The 18,603-nt window shown below is 41.3% G+C and overlaps 2 protein-coding genes across 6 annotated transcripts in view; one reads left to right on the top strand and one right to left on the bottom strand.

Moving 5' to 3' along the window:
* The window catches only part of LOC148903160 (sodium-driven chloride bicarbonate exchanger-like), a 42,332-nt gene extending 28,234 nt beyond the window's left edge, over window positions 1-14,098 (top strand). For 2 of the 4 annotated variants that reach the window (XM_088997276.1, XM_088997267.1), the window contains 19 exons: window positions 218-306; window positions 2,018-2,175; window positions 2,268-2,355; window positions 2,582-2,728; window positions 4,048-4,148; window positions 4,408-4,582; window positions 5,297-5,430; window positions 5,901-6,146; window positions 7,103-7,208; window positions 7,640-7,801; window positions 7,886-7,999; window positions 8,641-8,802; window positions 8,880-9,131; window positions 9,208-9,276; window positions 10,611-10,784; window positions 10,926-11,048; window positions 11,160-11,221; window positions 11,319-11,423; window positions 12,917-14,098. In XM_088997276.1, coding sequence (XP_088853402.1) covers window positions 218-306; window positions 2,018-2,175; window positions 2,268-2,355; window positions 2,582-2,728; window positions 4,048-4,148; window positions 4,408-4,582; window positions 5,297-5,430; window positions 5,901-6,146; window positions 7,103-7,208; window positions 7,640-7,801; window positions 7,886-7,999; window positions 8,641-8,802; window positions 8,880-9,131; window positions 9,208-9,276; window positions 10,611-10,784; window positions 10,926-11,048; window positions 11,160-11,221; window positions 11,319-11,423; window positions 12,917-12,992 — 2,543 coding nt within the window. In that variant the 3' untranslated portion in view covers window positions 12,993-14,098. Of the gene's footprint in view, window positions 1-217; window positions 307-2,017; window positions 2,176-2,267; window positions 2,356-2,581; window positions 2,729-4,047; window positions 4,149-4,407; window positions 4,583-5,296; window positions 5,431-5,900; window positions 6,147-7,102; window positions 7,209-7,639; window positions 7,802-7,885; window positions 8,000-8,640; window positions 8,803-8,879; window positions 9,132-9,207; window positions 9,277-10,610; window positions 10,785-10,925; window positions 11,049-11,159; window positions 11,222-11,318; window positions 11,424-11,898; window positions 11,937-12,916 lie in introns of all 4 variants that reach the window. The other 2 variants (XM_088997284.1, XM_088997257.1) reach the window with 2 other exon arrangements.
* A 326-nt stretch (window positions 14,099-14,424) lies between these two features.
* Window positions 14,425-16,474, bottom strand: LOC148903159 (uncharacterized). 2 transcript variants are annotated; one of them, XM_088997341.1, is made up of 6 exons: window positions 16,329-16,474; window positions 16,144-16,238; window positions 15,944-16,072; window positions 15,588-15,707; window positions 14,734-14,880; window positions 14,425-14,665 (listed from the first exon to the last, which is right to left on the bottom strand). In XM_088997341.1, exons 2-6 carry the CDS (start codon window positions 16,227-16,229, stop codon window positions 14,641-14,643), a joined length of 507 nt encoding a protein of 168 aa, XP_088853467.1. In that variant the 5' UTR covers window positions 16,230-16,238; window positions 16,329-16,474; the 3' UTR covers window positions 14,425-14,640. The 2 variants fall into 2 exon arrangements, with proteins under 2 accessions (XP_088853467.1, XP_088853458.1); XM_088997332.1 differs by lacking the exon at window positions 16,329-16,474 and having other exon boundaries at window positions 16,144-16,247.
* Between the last annotated feature and the right edge of the window lie 2,129 nt (window positions 16,475-18,603).

The raw sequence follows: 18,603 nt of genomic DNA, 5'->3' as shown, positions 1-18,603 counted from the left end.
GTGTTAGTTATACACTACAGGTAAAACTAACACAAGCAGACTAATGAATTTAAGTACAAGCAGCCCTCATTGGCTACAACTATGTCATTCAACAATAAAAGCACTGTGCCATGAATGTAAGTATCTTAGCACACAAAAAAAGGAAAATTCCATTCAATTCAGCGTCATGTTTTTCCTCATCATTTTGGTTGACCTGACATCAGTACTTTGTTGACAGGCCAAACAGTTCCATCTCAATCCCAGTCAGCCAGCACCGAGGGCAAACAGGACGTCAGCAGAGAAAACAGCGCCGTCGACTTCAGCAAGGTCAGCCACCGCTGCTTTTGCTGTTTATCTGTGGAAAGTGAGACCAGGCCAAATTATTGATATAAGATTGGGTACCGTGTGGAATGGTCGACTTTTGCAGTTTATCCTGGGAAAGTGGACAACATGTAACTGGAGGACCATCCTATTTACATAATCATTGACACACTCGTAGTTCTCAGAATCAGAAAGCCTTTAATCGTCCCACAATGGGGAAATTTGCAGTCCACAGCAGCAATTTGAAAGTGAAAGTTTCCATGTTGCTTGCAGTTTGAAAATACACGTAGTGACATTCTATCTTCCATGTATCCAACAAAATTTTAATCTGCCTAATGCAGTTTTAATCGGGACTATATCCAAGATGCTTTTCACAAATTTGTCAAAATCCATACTCTTCACACTCTAAACAGAACAAATTAACCAACAAAATCAAAGCCTGTCTTGTCTGATTAGATTCAACTAGAGTGTGAAAATACATCCTCGTGATGTTGTGTTGGCTATTTCCAGATGTGCTGACTTTACTCAGAGGTGTTAATATGAATGTGAATATTTGTGTTTTTGAGTGACTAGTAAAATCATATGCTATACAATCTTGGCCTGGAGGAAGGAGTCTTCTTTGAGAAAGAGAGGAAAAACTTAATCTATGGTCAATTGTATAGATTTTTTTTAAATTCCAAATTAACTCATTCACTGCCATTCCCAAATTAGTTGGGTTTTTGTTTTTCTTTGCGGTGGCCAGACCTCTGGCAATGTTTTTCCTTTCCATAAGGGCGCAGCATTCCCCCTTTTTTTCACATTAGCGCTTTGTTCACGCTTCAGTCGTTGTTAAAGCGCTATATAAACCAATATTTATATATTGCATTGTATTTTAGGCAGCTGCCCTGATTTCAAGCTCATATTACTCCAGACCTATTTAATTTAGGAATTGTTCTGATAAAAGAAAAGAGTCGATGGTTTCTTATAATAATAATAATAATAATAATAATAATAATAATAATAATAATAATAATAATAATAATAATAATAATAATAATAATAATAATACATTTCATTTCCGCATTGAATGTTTATGCCCAACCAGTCTACATATGCTTTGTGGACTTGGAGAAAGCGTTTGACCGTGTCCTAAAACGCAATATTTTGTGGGTCCTGGAATTTGAGTGACAATGAGAAAAACACTAGCACTGGAGTGGACACATTTTGCACATGTCTGGCAGTAAATGAGTTAATACTCTATCAATATTTTTTTTCCTTTTGTGGAGCTGGACATTTATAGATACATAACTGTTCGGAACTTTCAAAGTGCCTTTTCCTTGACTATAATGCATTCCACGTCAGGGCCTTATTTAAGGTAGTTTTGTAGTTTGTCGTCATACATTTTTCAAGACTGGAGATACGTTGATTATGTATAGATATTCGGTTGGATTTACACAATCCCAAGACACTATAGGCAATTAATCATCCATCCATTTTATCTGTCATGTATTTTATTTAAACTCAATCAGGTTGATTTACAACAAGATGTGGTAAACGCTCAGGAATAGAGTGAATAGTGCTGTGGTTTAGGAAGCCAAATGTGGAGCATGCAGCTATGTTATTCTGCCGAGATTTCTCTGAGGATTTGACTTAACCTGCATCAGAGTTCTAAATTCAGTTCTGTTGTTTTCATTTCCGACGAGGATGTCATCAGTCATTAATAAGTTTGCTTTGTTAGATTGACCTTCACTTCATGAAGAAGATCCCGCCTGGTGCAGAGGCCTCCAATGTCCTGGTTGGGGAGTTGGAGTTTCTCGAACGCCCTGTGGTAGCCTTTGTTCGCCTGGCACCTGCGGTGCTGCTCAGTGGCCTGGCTGAGGTTCCCATCACCACCAGGTTTCTCCCGCTGACCTCTGTTTCCTCTTGGACATTTGATCCAAAGCATTCCCTGACTGTTGTCCTTTGTGCGCTCCGTGTTCATGCCACAGATTTCTTTTCATCCTGCTTGGGCCTTTGGGAAAAGGTCCGCAGTACCATGAAATTGGAAGGTCTATTGCAACCCTTATGACTGATGAGGTAAGGTTCTGGTTCGGGCAATATGGAAGCAGGAAAAATGACAGATTCTGTTGCTTCCTTGAGCTCAAGAGGTCCTATGAAATGTGCCCCAAAAAGTGATCTCCTAAGGGATGAATGACCATCGGGATTTTGCACAATGCAGCCAATAATTTCCGATGTAGTTTTCCCACCATTTGAATGAACTTAATATTGTTTGGATAACCACCCAAATATTTTACCTCCCCAGGTTTTTCACGATGTGGCTTACAAAGCCAAAGATAGAAATGACCTTGTGGCTGGTATTGATGAGTTCTTGGACCAGGTGACAGTGTTACCCCCTGGAGAATGGGATCCCTCCATCAGAATAGAACCTCCCAAAAATGTGCCCTCACAGGTAAATTCACACGCTCACGCTTGGCGAGATGACATTTAAACCTCACCAGCTACATGAGACAAAACATCTCATTCCACACAACCAAGCAATATCACAAAAACTCAATTACACAAGGCAATGGTCATATGGTGGAAGAGCATTTACTTTTTCTGCTGGTCATTGTATGTTGCTATTTTAGATAAATGAAAAAGGGAACATTGTTTATAATCAATGAATCATAATTTCCGGACAGTATATATTGTATTGCACTATGTCTGTGTAGGCTCTCAGTCGTACAGGAGTGGTCCATCGATGAGAAGGTTTCTTCAGCCGTCATCTGTACAAAAGTGAAGGTTTCGGACGTTTCGCCTCCTAACAATCAGTGGGGCCACAGGGAGGGGTCCCCTGCCCCCCCAACCTGAGAGTAGGGACCTATCATAGCTGTGTCCGGCGCCACCATGTCTGGACATTAGGGATATATAAATGGGGCCGATACGAACAGTCAGACTTTAGTTCGCTGATGAAGCCTCTTGGATAGGAGGCGAAACGTCCGAAACCTTCACTTTTGTACAGATGACGGCTGAAGAAACCTTCTCATTGTATTGCACTGTATTATGTTGATGAAGACATCTGCAATAAATGATTCTAAATTAGCTTGATAGCACCGTTCAAAGGACACAAAGATGGTCAAAACGTGGATTCTTCAAAGTCTTCTAATTCACGACATCCATTTGTGTGAATTTGTGGGATGATTTGCATTGTGATAACCTTCTCTGGATTACAGAGACAGGCAATTGCAGCCTACACCAAACTGCATTAATAAACACAGGGGCGAACAATTCTACTGTTGGAGAACGTTTCGTGTCACTTCACTTCACTGACTTTCTTATCTGGCCACTTTTAATCAATGGAAGAGAAATTTCTAAATGGATCTAATACAATGAATGGATTTATGGGATAAAAATGACTTATGATGATGAAGTTAAATTAAACTCATGTACATCTTTCCTATCTATATTGCTTATCCTTCTCACTCAGGGCAAGCGGCATTTCTGGCAAACTGTTCATTGCAAAAATATGAAGAGTGTATTGAGTGTAAATTGATCCCAGCTGCATGAAAACCAGCAAAATATACTTCTTCACTGTGTCACTCTGTGTAAGAAAGGACAAGTGTGAAATAGAGAAAAAGGGTGGCACAATTATTGTCCACTACAATGTCACACTTAAATATGAATGCTTTCTGGGTGAGTGTTTTGAGTGCAGCACAACACTGTTGTATTTTTTTTTTTTAATGGGCAGGTTGAATTTAACCGAACTCTACTCTTTTTTTTATCATATAGGAAAAGCGCAAGATTCCTCCTCTTCCAAATGGAGTGACAGACCTGGTTGAGTCAGAGGAACACGGAGGCCACGGTGGACCTGAGCTTCAACGCACTGGAAAGTAAGTAGACGAGAGAACACTACCATTGTTGCTTTCACTCTGGATTTCCCCACAACGTGTTGTATCAGATGTGTCGCAGTGGATTTGTTCAATTTTTCCGGTACGATTGTAAATCACCCGTGCAGTACATTGCCGGATTCTAAGATTCATTTTCCATGGTCACTGCGGCTTACGCAATTAAATGCATGGAGATGTCAGCATGACAGAAACAATTGCTGTTGCCAAGCTCAAAATGTTATACTTACCTTACTCCCCAAAGGCTGTTTGGCGGCTTAATCTTTGACATCAAGCGGAAGGCCCCTCGCTATATTTCTGACTACACGGATGCTCTTAGCCTGCAATGTCTGGCCTCCTTCCTCTTCCTTTACTGCGCTTGCATGTCACCTGTCATCACCTTTGGAGGTCTTCTCGGTGAGGCTACCGAAGGACGTGTGGTAAGAACATTTTAAAAAATAACCAGAATTATATGGTGACTCAAATTTATCGCGGATTAAATACAGTATGTTGCAGAGCCACCCGCAGTGGGGGAAAAAAATAAAAACATCCGTTTTTGTCACTCCCATTGGATGTTTAGCGCAAAATTAACATATGCACCAAAATTTAATTCAAGGTTGTATATTTAACTCATTCACTGCCAGACATGTGCAAAAACTGTCTACTCCGGTGCCAGGGTTTTGTCATTGTCACTTGAATTCCAGGACAAACAGAATATTGAGTTTTAGGACTACATAAACATTCAATACAACATGGGTCTGGAGTTATATGAGCTTGGAATGAGGGCGGCTGTCCAAAATAGAATTCAATACTGCACATACAGTACATATTGGTTTATATAGCGCTTTACCGATAGCTGAAGATGGAACAAAGTGCTAACATGGAAAAAAGGGGAATGCTGCCCCTTGTTGAAAGGAAAAAAAACATTGCCCAAGCATGAAAAAACAAAACCCGAACAAATTTGGGAAAACGCTCTACATCTTATCTTCAATTCCCAAATAAATTCGGGAATGGCAGTGAATGAATTAAACACCATGAAGTTCAATCACCTATATAATTTAGTTGCTAACAAATAACCCCGCAGAAAGTTTGTGTCAAAGTTCCAATATGATCATGTAATATTTGACCCATAACCAATGTTTCCATATTTTCAGAGTGCTATCGAGTCCTTGTTTGGGGCTTCCATGACGGGAATTGCCTATTCGCTTTTTTCTGGGCAGCCACTTACAATCCTGGGTAGCACCGGTCCGGTCCTTGTGTTTGAGAAGATCCTCTTCAAGTTCTGCAAGTGTGTCATTTTTTTTTTTTAGTTGACGGTCCTCATAATTGAATTATTTGGCAAAGTCATGTCGTTTCTGAGGCGGCCCGGTAGTCGAGTGGTTAGCACACCGGCTTCACAGTGCAGAGGTCGCCGGTTCGCGTCCCGGTCCGGCCTCCCTGTGTGGAGTTTGCATGTTCTCCCCGGACCCGCGTGGGTTTTCTCCGGGTCCTCCGGTTTCCTCCCACACTCCAAAAACATGCATGGCAGGCAGATTGACAACTCCAAATTGTCCCTAGGTGTGAGTGTGAGAGTGGCTGTTGTATGTCTTTGTGTGCCCTGCGATTGGCTGGCAACCAATTCAGGGTGTCCCCCGCCTCGTGCCCGAAGACAGCTGAGATAGGCTCCAGCAACCCCCGCGACCCTAATGAGGAATAAGCGGTACGGAAAATGAGATGAGATGAGATGTCGTTTCTGAAGAATTTCATCCCCTCTTGCAGGGACTATGGCCTCTCCTACCTCTCCCTGAGGGCCTGTATAGGCCTTTGGACGTCCTTTTTCTGTCTCCTGCTTGTGGCCACAGACGCCAGCTCGCTTGTTTGTTACATCACACGTTTCACAGAGGAGGCCTTTGCTGCCCTGATTTGCATCATATTCATCTATGAGGCTCTGGAGAAACTGATCCACCTGGGCGTGCACTACCCCATCAATAAAAACAACGACCTTCAGAAACTAACACAGTATTCGTAAGTGCCTTCCAAAGTTGTTGCCTTAAAGGACAACCGACGTCACTTTTTTGTTTTTTAACTGAGACCAGAAACACGTTTTACAGCATCTAAAATACCCAAAACATTTAGTATGATATTTTTAGTCAAATACAAAACACCAATAAAAATGACTTAAAGTGTCCAAAATCTGCAAAAAATTGAGCTGCGAATTGGGCATTTTCAGAAAGTCCCGCCCCCAGTTCGTGACGTCACGCCAAGACGTCTTGCATTGCTTGTGAATCAAAACAATGGCTTCAGATTCGGAGAATATACTTTCTTATTACACATCCAGTTATGAAAATGATTCAAATAGTTCTGAAGAGGAAAGCATACATGTTTGCAATCGATTAAAGAATTTATTTGTGCCATTTTGAGGCAACATTGGGGGAAAATCTCTCACTCAAAAAAAGAGGCACAAAATGGTGACCTCCTGTGGCCATCTCAGTTTCCACCGGCTGATAAATTCCTTATATGGTGCTTGGACGCCCTCTTCTGGCGGCTTTTGGGTGCAACACGAGGTCCCCAGACAACACAAGTACAGCAAAATACATTGACGTGATGGAAGGACCGCTACAATGCGTCTTTTTTACGGTCATAGGGCGATCCTTTAGTGACGTCACGTACGGACTCGTCACCAACTCAAAAACAAGACTTCCTGAATATTCAGCGTGAGTCTTAAAACGTAAAATATAGCTATATGCGGTGGAATCTTATTAAAATACGCTCAGTAGAAGTCATTTGAAACCATTTTACAAATTATGGACACAACTTCGTCGGTTGTCCTTTAAAAGTAAGCAAGAGCTACAATGCTTGACTGAGCTTGGTACAAAGGTCACATACACTAACTGTATCTTTGAGATTGTTTTTTTTAATATGAAACAAAGTCATTTTGAATCATCTCGATGTAGCTAAACGGTCTCCATTGTTCTGTGTAGCTGCACTTGTGTAGAGCCCAGAGATCCCAGCAACGAAACTCAGCTGTTCTGGGAGGAGAGGAACATCACAGCCTCCCAGGTCAACTGGACCTCGTTGGAAGTTCAGGTAATCTTTAAACTCACCGGTCAGGTTTTCCAACACAATCTAATTATAATCGGCCAATTGTTTTTCCTTTAGCAGGACCGCAACTCTAAGTGTGGGGATCGGCACAGAGGATCTCTTAATTGTATCATGATTGAGAGACACGCCTTCCCACAAATTATTCTATGCGTCAAAAATATTATTTGTCTTCCAGGGAATGTGAATTTCTTTTTTGAAGGCATTGACAAAAAAAGATGAGCTGACTGAATGTTTTTTTACGCGTGGTCCATTTCAGTCAAATGAACTCATATGGTTGCATTTTTATTGCAGATTAGACCAGACTTTTAAGTGGTAAATTAAAATGTGTGAGCAAGATTTTTGGCAGATTAGGTTACCATTCACTGGATTCACTTGCTACCCATCATCATTCTCATCGTGCCCTCTGGTGCCAGTAGGAGTGCGAAGACCTGCACGGGGAGTTCGTGGGCAACGCCTGTGGTCCTCACGGCCCTTACATTCCTGACGTCCTATTCTGGTGTGTGGTCCTCTTCTTCTCTACCGTCTTCATGTCCGCCTTCCTCAAGGAGTTCAAGACAAGGCGCTACTTTCCTACCAAGGCCAGTGTCAGCATTGCCAACTCACTACATGGAATTCTATGCCGTGTTCATCTAATGGAACACCTTGACCATGTTTGCCTTCAGGTAAGGGCCATCATCAGTGACTTTGCAGTCTTCATCACTATCCTGACCATGGTTCTGGTTGACTACGCTTTGGGCATTCCCTCACCCAAGTTACAAGTTCCCAACAAGTTTAAGGTGAATCCATTTTGATGAAATATTCATAGCAAGGATATAAAGCGTGTGAACTTGCCATCCTAAGATCTGACGTAGACGATGCTCGCACAGTGACATTTTAAACACAAAAGGAGTGGAGAAGCGAGTCTCAAGTGTTTAGAACACTGCCCGTAGCTCTCTGCTCATCGCTTTCACGCAACCACCACCCCAAGTCTTTAACTCATTCATTGCCACCCCCGAATTTATTGAAAAGCATGGTATGGAGCGACATTCCCGAATTTGTTTGGGTTTTGTTTTTTCTTGCTTGGGGGGGTATTTCAAGCGTTGGTCAGACCTTTGCCAATGTTATCCCTCCCACGAGGGGGCAGCATTTACCTTTTCTACAGCCGCCCCCATTTTCAATGCAGATAAGTACAACCAAGTAAGCTCAACATAAACTTTCTTTTCTGATTAAAGAAGAGAGTCTAAGGTTTCTTACGCTATATTGAATGTTTATGTAGTCCTAAAACTCAATATTCTGTGGGTCCTGCAATTTGAGTGAAAATGACAATAACCCTGGCAGTGGAGTTGACACATATTTGCACATCATCTGGCAGTGAATGAGTTAAAAAATATACTGTATTAAGGAGTAAGAGCCTATTTCCTTTCGGTGTTCCTTTTAGCCAACCAGAGATGATCGGGGCTGGATTATCAACCCTGTGGGCCCAAACCCATGGTGGACCACGATCGTCACCTTCATTCCTGCTCTGTTGTGCACAATCCTCATCTTCATGGACCAACAGATCACAGCTGTTATTATCAACAGGAAGGAGCACAAACTGAAGGTACACCTGTAAATAACTTCAGAAGAAGCGCTCGAACTTGCGGATAAAATGCTTTGGTATTGGCTGTGGTCTTTCAGAAAGGCTGTGGCTACCACCTCGACTTGTTCGTGGTCGGGGTGATGCTGGGCGTGTGTTCTGTGATGGGCCTGCCGTGGTTCGTGGCCGCCACTGTGCTTTCTATCTCTCACGTCAACAGCTTGAAGCTGGAGTCTGAGTGTTCTGCACCCGGAGAGCAACCCAAGTTCCTGGGCATCCGTGAGCAGCGCTTTACTGGGCTCATGATCTTCACCCTGATGGGCTGCTCTGTTTTTATGACCTCTGTGTTGAAGGTCCGTCAAATAAACAACTAAATGCATGTCGTGTGAACACGGAGACATCACAAATTACTTGTCTGGCCTTTTCCAGTTCATCCCCATGCCTGTGCTTTATGGAGTGTTTCTCTACATGGGAGCATCTTCACTCAGAGGCATCCAGGTGAGTTGTGGAAGTTTTTCCAGCCTTTTTTTCATTTCACAATGTGAATCCAGTGGACTATAAATGCGTTGACTCCGATACGTCACATCCTTTTTGTTATTACCATGATGAAGATAACTAGTTCTCAAATGGTGGTACGCAGGCTGCCTTGGGTGCAGTGGTCGCAACCCAAAATGTTGAAAGACCCAAATTGAACTAAAAAAAAAACAACTAAAATAAAACAACAAATGTCTGGAGCTGCAACAAATTAAAAGCAACACACACTGTCTATTATTTATATGAACTGCATTTATTTATATTAGCTGATTATCAAAATGACTAAAATGCCGTCCGCAATTGACCCGTGACCGTAGTTTTTTTCTTTTGTGTGGATTCAATTTTAACCACATAATTATTTACAAAATCGTGTAGCAACTCATCAGAATCAGAAAACCTTTAATCGTCCCATAATGGGGAAATGTGCAGTCCACAGCAGCAATTTGAAAGGGGATGGGGGTGGAGGGGTTGAAGGGATTTAAAAAAAAAAAAGAAGATAAGTATAGTAAAAATGTCAGAAGACTGAGATGTATACTGTTTTTCTGAAACAAAAATGTTTCAGAAAAACTGTACATAGTGCAAGTATCAAAGAAAGGGCAGATATATTCATGGATGAGAATATTAAATACTACTGTATATAGTTTTTGGAATAAACCCTTTATTTTCAACACCTGTTGCGACAGCAATTTAACTCATTCACTGCCAGATGACGTGCAAAAATTTGTCCACTCCAGTGCTAGGTTTTTTGTCATTGCAACTGAAATTGCAGGACCCACAAAATATTGAGTTTTAGGAATACATAAACATTCAATGCAGCGTAAGAAACCTTAGACTCTCTTCTTTCATCAGAAAAAAAGAGTTAATTCCCAAGTTATATGGGTCTGGAGTTATCTGAGTTTGAAATGGGGGCGGCAGTACAAAAGGCAAATGTCGCCCCCTCGCGGGAGGGAAAAACATTGCCTGAGGTTTTACCAGCGCTTAATTAGCAGCCGCCGCAAGAAAAACCAAAACCCGAAGAAATTCGGGAATGGCCCTCCATGTCATGCTTTTCAATTCCCGAATTAAGTCAAACTCAAACAATTAATTCGGGAAAAGCAGTGAATAAGTTCATTTTGGTCATGATGGTGGTACTTGGAGAGGGTAGTATTTTTTAGGTGGTCCATGATGTGTGAAACATTTGAAAACTACAGGTTTAGAGAGAAAGATCGACAGACAGGTACATAGGTAGCGCCGATCAATTGATACATGATGTTTTGGACAAAAAGATGAGTAGCTGTATCTGACTTCTCTGTTGGCAGTTCTTTGACCGTCTCAAACTGTTTGGGATGCCGGCCAAACATCAGCCTGACTTCATTTACCTTCGGCACGTTCCACTGAGGAAGGTTCACCTATTCACCATCATCCAGCTCAGCTGTTTGGTGCTGCTGTGGGTCATTAAGACCTCGAGAGCCGCCATCGTTTTTCCAATGATGGTAAAAAGAAAAAAGAAGTCATTTGTCCTTGACAGAACTCACAATTCAAATTAATGTGCTTTACCTTTTGTGTGGATACAGATTCAAAAGTGGTGATTGAATATTCCATCGAGTGTATTTTGTGTATTTGTGTTGCACAAGGTCTTGGCACTTGTCTTCATCCGAAAGCTCCTGGACTTAATCTTCACCAAGAGAGATCTGAGCTGGTTGGATGACTTGATGCCAGAGTGGAAGAAAAAGAAGCTCGAAGATGCCGCGCAAGAGGTGCCTTCATACTGAACACAAAGGACAATGTGAAATCATTTGCACAAGCAGAATTTCATTTCTTTCGTTGAGATGACTACTTCTTGCCGACGGTCATTTGTCTCTCCTCAGGAGGAACACAGTATTATTGTAGAAGAAGGCATTGTGCAAGTTCCACTTGAAGGCCACTACAAGTAAGCTTACTACCATGTTCTCTGAAAACACCGAACCATCCGTCTGTGCTTATCTTTGTAATTTCAAATATGATTTGGTTCTTGGATGTATTTCAAGGAGCGACCCCGCTACAGTTAACATCACTGATGAGATGTCGAAAGGTTCCTTTGGCAATGTTTGGAAGGTTGTCAACCCTGTGGAAAAGGATCCGGCTGCTAAAAGGTATGCTCTTAAAGACAACAACAAAAAGAAGGGAATATCGTGTTTGAGTGAATCTGCCGTGTTTATTATTTTCCTTTAATTCTCCCAGAAAATTGTGAAGATGCTTGTTTAAGGTTCAAGTGGTTCGTGACTAAACTTACATGATTATTTACCTTTGGTCCACACACAAATTGGGCTTTTGTTTTACTTTTACAACACCTACCGGTCCCCACACCTTCCCTCTTTGCTCTTATGACAATGAAAATAACTAAAAAAGATTAATACATAACTATCATCTTGTGGCACACAATTTTTATGTGAATAAAATACATTTCTGTCATCAGTTTTTTAATATATATAAATACATGTATTTATGTGGGTATGGGAGTGTGTGTGGACATGATTTAGGAGAAACCCTGTCTTAATGGTTGTCCAGCCAGTAGACTAATATAGAATATCCTGCATTGCCTCCCTCTGCCTCGTTCCACCCATCAAGCTCCCCTTCTTAACCTCTCAGAAGCTGAGAAGCCAAAGGTGAGTCTTGTCCCGTTGTTTGTTTAGATTTTGGAAGACTGTAATTGCAAGTTTTGACCCAGTGATCTGGAATGAATGCTTTTGTTTCAAAAATGTTCGCACGCCCGTACATGTTTGCACTTTGCATTTTTGTAGGAATACAGCGGAAGCTTAATTTACCAGTAATACTACTAATAATAAGAATACTACTACTACTACTACTACTACTAATAATAATAATAATAATAATAATAATAATAATAATAATAATAATATTACATTATTATTATTATTATTAATATTATTTTAAAACTCTCTAGAATCCTTTACAGTCACAGGATAAGAACAAAAATGTTTTTCAGCGAGTGAGAAACGACAGCCAGACGCGCCGGTGTTCAGTTAACCCGGAAGTAGTTATCTCGACCGGGGATGGGACACTTTAGTTTCGACTAACTGACCAATAAACTAATTTAACCTGATCAATAAACTACTTTAACCGTTGCATGCACATTGTAACTTGATAACATGATGCGATATCCGCACCGCTGTCCCTGAAAGGGTACAATGGGTGTACTTCTTGCTACAAATGTGGCTAGTCGGCCAACTGCTTGTTAAGACTAAGTATGGACATGTTAGGAAAGCTAGCGATTCACACTTACGTGTATTAGGAGAATGTGATGATTAATAATATAAAATGGCATCACCTGTAACCTGTCTGCCTGCCTGTTCATCCAACCCCCGACCCCCTGCCTCTGTGTCTATCGCTCGCTCATCTCCAATCACATTGCTCCGCTGCCGCTAACAACCGCTTGGGGTCATATTTGCATGTTTTGGGGGGCTGTGACGATCGCTGTGTAGCGATATCCAGCGATTTAGTCATGAAAGATATTTGATCCGATGGCCGTTTTCCTTATTCTTCCTCTGCATTGACAAAATAAAATGTCATTTTCTAGTCTGTCAATGTGTTTACTTATTTTCCCTCTCTCCCCTTACGCGGCCAGTTTACCCAAGAAAGTTGAGAAGCGCCACAAGCGTCGGAGGCACGACAAGAGCTTGGACCGGGAAACAAGTTTGTGATGACACACTGGCAGTCAAAGCCATCGTTCTCTCTTTTGTTCTCTGAGGAGGGAAAACTGTGTCACACTCCACCGCATTTGTACTGTTTGTGATACACTGTTTTTGGGTTATCCGTGTCGTATACAACTTGTGAATAAGACATTACAAAACACCGTCAGCTCCCATACGAAACCAGCAACAAATGGGCCAACTAAAATACAACTTTTGAAAACCATTTGAATGCATTTTATATGTTTCGCCAAAGCTGTACCATTTATAAAACCATGCCCCAGCAAAATCGTTAAATTGCTTAAATACGCGATGGACATTATGCTGGGTAGTTTAGGATTTCTGTGAAAAGTGTGTCTCAAGCAAATCTTTTTGGGATTAAATATTATATTTATCACAAATATATTCTGCATATTTTCGAGGGGCAAGGTTGATGTTCAAGCTGTTGTTTCCCTTCATCGTTGTCAAGGTAGCACGTGAATTTAGCCTCCTTTGGCGACTTGCTACCTAGTCTTTTTCTTCGTTCTTCGTTGCTGATCTTTGGAGTGGCTTGTTCAAAAATCTTTACCGCCGTCTGTAAGTGTCATCCACGGACCTACGCTGTCCTCTGTATTGTGTTGGCGTTCAAAATGATTTTTAGTACTTCTAGGGATGCAATAATATTCTTTATTTCTGCAAGGTAAGGGCAACCTGTATGTGCTAAGCAGTCTTCACACTGTATAATGCAGATTATATTTTCCTTCATTCTGGTGATATTATATATCTAAATATGATGTCCAAGGCATTTGTGTGATATAGGCGTTTCCCTCCGCACAAAGTCTGATGCTTCTATCGATGCTTTGACAAATTAATAAGAAGTCAAAGTTATATCAATATCACGTAGTTTGACTGCATCCGTGTGTGTTTTATTTTTATTTTATTTGCCTTAATCTTCACGAGATGGTGGCCATGTGCATTTGGCTGGCAATTTGGCCGAAAATTGTACAGTAATGAGTTCCTATTTGTTGTTAAATTGTGGTTTTGCTCAGCCAAATGTGAAGGATGTAATCAAGAGTGTCTATAAACGTTTCAATAAACACACATGAAGTTATTTTTTTCTTTGTCTGTTTTTGTCCATGAAGGTTGTTCACCAGGAAAACAAATGATTATGGTAAAAAGGGAATTATTTCCCCTCTTTAGGATTAAGAATAGTTGAGGATTGTGTGCTTTTTGATATATCTGATTTCTAAAGATATATAAATATATATATATATATATATATAGAGAGTGAGTGAGAGTGGCTGCCTTTCCAGCAGCTCATGTATTTTGTTTTTCTACTTTCATTCCTTTCATCACTTTGCTGCTGTGAAATGTAAATTTCTCCACTGTGAGACTAATAAAGGCATATCCAATCCAATATCCAATCCAATATGTGCAGTAGAAGTAGTGCCAAGGCTCAATTGAAAAAAAAAAAACATTTATTTTGCAGAGAAAAGTTGTTTATACCTGAGCTTTCCTTTTTTTATCTTTTATAAATAGAAAATAATTTAAATATGTAAAAAAACAATTCTGGAGGTACTCTCAAAATAATGGAAGAATCTGTTGTCTTTTTTCTCCTTCTTGTATGGCTTCCTGTTCCTCATATTTGTTTTCTTGTGACGTCCTCATAGAGGGCTTGTCCTCAGTGATTGGCTTGTCTTCTCTTACTGGAATACACAGAAAAGCACGGTAGCATCATAGTGGTTGACCGCAACTACGACTGAGTCATCTTTACCTCTCCACTGTAGACTTTGAGTTCATGACCCAGAGTAAGTACTCCTTGGCCGCCATGGAGTCCAGAACTTTGTTCACATCGCTGGTGAAGCTTCCGTCCACGTGCCGTCTCCCATTTAACCCCCGATCGTGTATCTTGACCGCCCATCTGGGTACATCGATACCATGGAAACCATTACGAGTCCATTAGTGGCCACGTGGTGTCCGGATTTATGCTTATGAACAAATCCCCTGGTGCTTTTTCGTTGTTTTTTTTTGTCAATTGTGATTATTATTGACAATGAAATGCATATTTTCAGATCAATTTGATCAAAAATATGCATTTAAGTAGTCAATCACAATTTCTAAGATTTTCTTGTGCTGTTTCATGAAAAAAAAAAAAATCATTTGACTGCCCTTATTTACAAACCGTCCGGTCTTTTTCTATATCGGTTATCACGTTCAGGTTCACACAAAGCCGGATCCTATCCCATCTTACTTTGGACAAAAGACGGATTACAGCTGAACTGGTTCCCAGTCGGTCACAAGACATCATATAGAGACCTTATTAAACTGAACTAATGTATTCCGAAGACTCATTAGTTTGATTGGTAAATGACTTTGAAGCTGCTAAATCTCTTTATGAATATAGATATGTATTGTCTGTACAGTATGTTTTAGGAAACATTAGCTGGCCTGGTTAGTGTTGTAAAATGTAACTTCTCTTCACCCCACTCAACACATTCATGTGATTTATTATTGCATGGTTCGGGTAAAAAGGGACATCAAGGTCAAACGTAAATGGGAGGCAGGACCAAGCAGCCCAGTGGAATCAGGCACTGAAGGAATGCAAACATGCAGGAAGGTTCCCCCTACTCTCTTCGGGTCTGGCCGGTCATGATGAGCCAGGTGACAAAATCTTTTGCGGCCTGGTCCTGGAGGTAGGAGCTCACGTCGCTGGTGTACGTCCCCTCGGTGTGGCGCTTTTCCATGGAGCTAGTTACAAAAAAAATTGTACCGTGTAAAGTAGAACATTTCCATCCTTTCAGAATGAATATTTATCTAATAGTGTGACAAATCATACTACGATGGACAGCTTATTTATCATTGGATTGGATTGGATTGGATATGCCTTTATTAGTCTCACAGTGGAGAAATGTACATTTCTCATGGTTAACAAAGTAAATTATCACATCAGAACAGGTCATAAACTGCAAGGATGGACTACTAACCCGGGCCGCTTTTTGTTCATCAGCCACCGAACAAAATCCTGAGCTTTCTGGTCTTCAAGATATCTGCTGTAGTCATTGGAGAACGTTCCCTCCGAATGTCTCCTCGTTATATCCTCGTCAGTCTCCAAGCTTTGGGAAGGAAGAACATGAGACAGAGGCAAATGCATTCTCATCTGATATCCTCCCACTTGGGGTTTTACCTTGAAATGTCATGAGGAACCTGCCAGGTACTTTGGACAAAGCTGAAGATGGCAAGGAGGCCAGCCAGGGTGCGGATGTTTGTCATCGTGACAACCTGTCCCATAGAACCAGACGACCAAATGCCCACTAAGTATTCTCAAGCTTGCACCATATTTGAAGAAAAGTTGACTGAAACGCATCTCACCTTTTTTCCTCTTTCAGAAGAACAATCGTTCCCGACTTTGCCTGTAGCTCTTGAATACCTACCTGAAGGTGTTTCTGCTCAAGTAGGTAGGGCTCGGCCCTATTTACAGCCCACTAATTACTCTCGAGCCATTACTCAAATGTGTTTCAGCCCCTGTTGGGAAAGCCAGTGACGCGTGATGGCAGTTGGTGCCGAGGTGCGAAGTTCAAACAAATAAGCCGAACGAACACTCCTGGCAAACAGATAGCAGGACTTGATCTTTAAATGGGCTACTGTGATATTCAGTGGACACCGTGTGCCTGGGTTTTGATGGGGACACAATGAGTCAGTCAGTAAGTGACAATCCTTTATGTTTGAACAGATGGGAATAGTGGGTGGCATTTTATGCCAGGGCGATCCATAAACCACCCAGAGAGCTGTTAAGAAACTAACTGACCTTGAACTTATCATAAAAAATGGGGAAAGTAGTAATTTGTGTCAAGAAAATAAAATGAGGTCATACATTTTAACTGATTTGTACATCGCAGAGTTGCTAAATTAGATTGTCATGCCAGATCCCTCATGAAATTTCAAAAGAAGCAGACATCACATGTATCACAAACATATGTGCCAAAAGGCGAACGGTGCTGTTTACAGAGCTACCAGTTGCTCTGGAAGGCTAAAGACTCGTGATGAGGCGGAGAAAGAAGGGGCTGTGGCTTATTCCGTACAGTCCAGGAGAACAGATTTGTAGAAAGATGGCATTGAGTGAGCTTGGGTGCATACGTGTTGAATTGACAGAGTTGGAACCTTCAAATTTCAAGCAAGTACCATGACAAATCGGAGACTAACAGTGTAGCCAGAAAGTATTCATAGCACTTCACTTTTGCCACATTTATACATTTTTCAGCCTAATTCAAGGCCCTATGTTGACTGTGTTGGGCAAAAGAAAACATTTTTCCCCCAAATTCAATAAGATTTAAAAATAATTTAGAGTGACCATTCTTGGGAGGTTCCTTCGATTTAAATCAAGTATACTTGTGGTAAATTAAGTTGATTGGATATGATATAGTAACAGGCACACTCGGGTGCCTGGGGGTATTGTGCATGTCAGAGCACCAACCAAGCATGAAGTCAAATGAATGTCTCAAAAATTTTGCCGTTGATGTAAAATGTTTAATGTAAAACAGATTCTTATCTTAATGAAACTATCTAACGTTTATTGTCCGGGTTGAGTGAACGATGGCGCGTGTGGCTGCCGCTGCTCACCCAGGAAAAAAAACTTATCCTGTGACTGTAAAGTGACCTTGAGAGATTTGAAAGGTGCGTGAAAATGAAAGGTATTATTATTATTATTATATATATTTTATAGTTATCCAATATGATGTAAACTTTGAATCGAATAGATAATAATACTTGAACTTTTCAACGTCAACAAGGTCTGCAGTGACGTTAAATAGCCATACAGTGTCAGTAGTGAGTAACATTCATCTCATCTCATTTTCCGTACCGCTTATTCCTTATTAGGGTCGCGGGGGTTGCTGGAGCCTATCTCAGCTGTCTTTGGGCACGAGGCGGGGGACACCCTGAATTGATTGCCAGCCAATCGCAGGGCACACAAAGACATACAACAGTCACTCTCACACTCACACCTAGGGACAATTTGGAGTGGTCAATCTGCCTGCCATGCATGTTTTTGGAGTGTGGGAGGAAACCAGAGGACCCGGAGAAAACCCACGCGGGCCCGAGGAGAACTCCACACAGGGAGGCCGGACCGGGACGCGAACCGGCGACTTCTGCACTGTGAAGCCGGTGTGCTAACCACTCGACTACCGGGCCGCCCTTAGTGAGTAACAGCGTAACACAAAACCTCCCCTCTGAAATAGGCTATCCTCATTTGTCCTAATCTTCCAGGAACAATGAATTGTGGTGGAGAAGTAAATCACATGGCCCACAAAAACTTTTTATTACCAAGATCTAGAGGTGCCTGGGCTTGCTGGGGGAAACGGGGCTTTTGTGAACATTTCCTATGGCCATTAAACCCACCGAGCTACTTTGGAAAGACTCCCACGTATGTTCCTATACGTCCCGAAAACAAACTCACCAAACACCGTATGTAAGTGAAGCAACATACATCAATATATCTTTGAATATATTTGATTCTTGGTACGTTTGTAATATGGATATTGCATTTTACTTGTTGACTCAAACAGATTACCAAAAAGTGTTTTTTGCGCCCGGCCTCGTTTACAACTGCCCCCCCCCCACCTTTTTTTTTTCATTTATGGACTTCTTG

This window comes from Hippocampus bargibanti, linkage group LG01 (assembly GCF_051943395.1).
Source record: "Hippocampus bargibanti isolate YZ-2025 linkage group LG01, ASM5194339v1, whole genome shotgun sequence".
Classification (NCBI taxonomy): domain Eukaryota; kingdom Metazoa; phylum Chordata; class Actinopteri; order Syngnathiformes; family Syngnathidae; genus Hippocampus; species Hippocampus bargibanti.
Note: the sequence above shows the minus strand (reverse complement) of the source record. Positions and strands in the feature narration are given on the sequence as shown.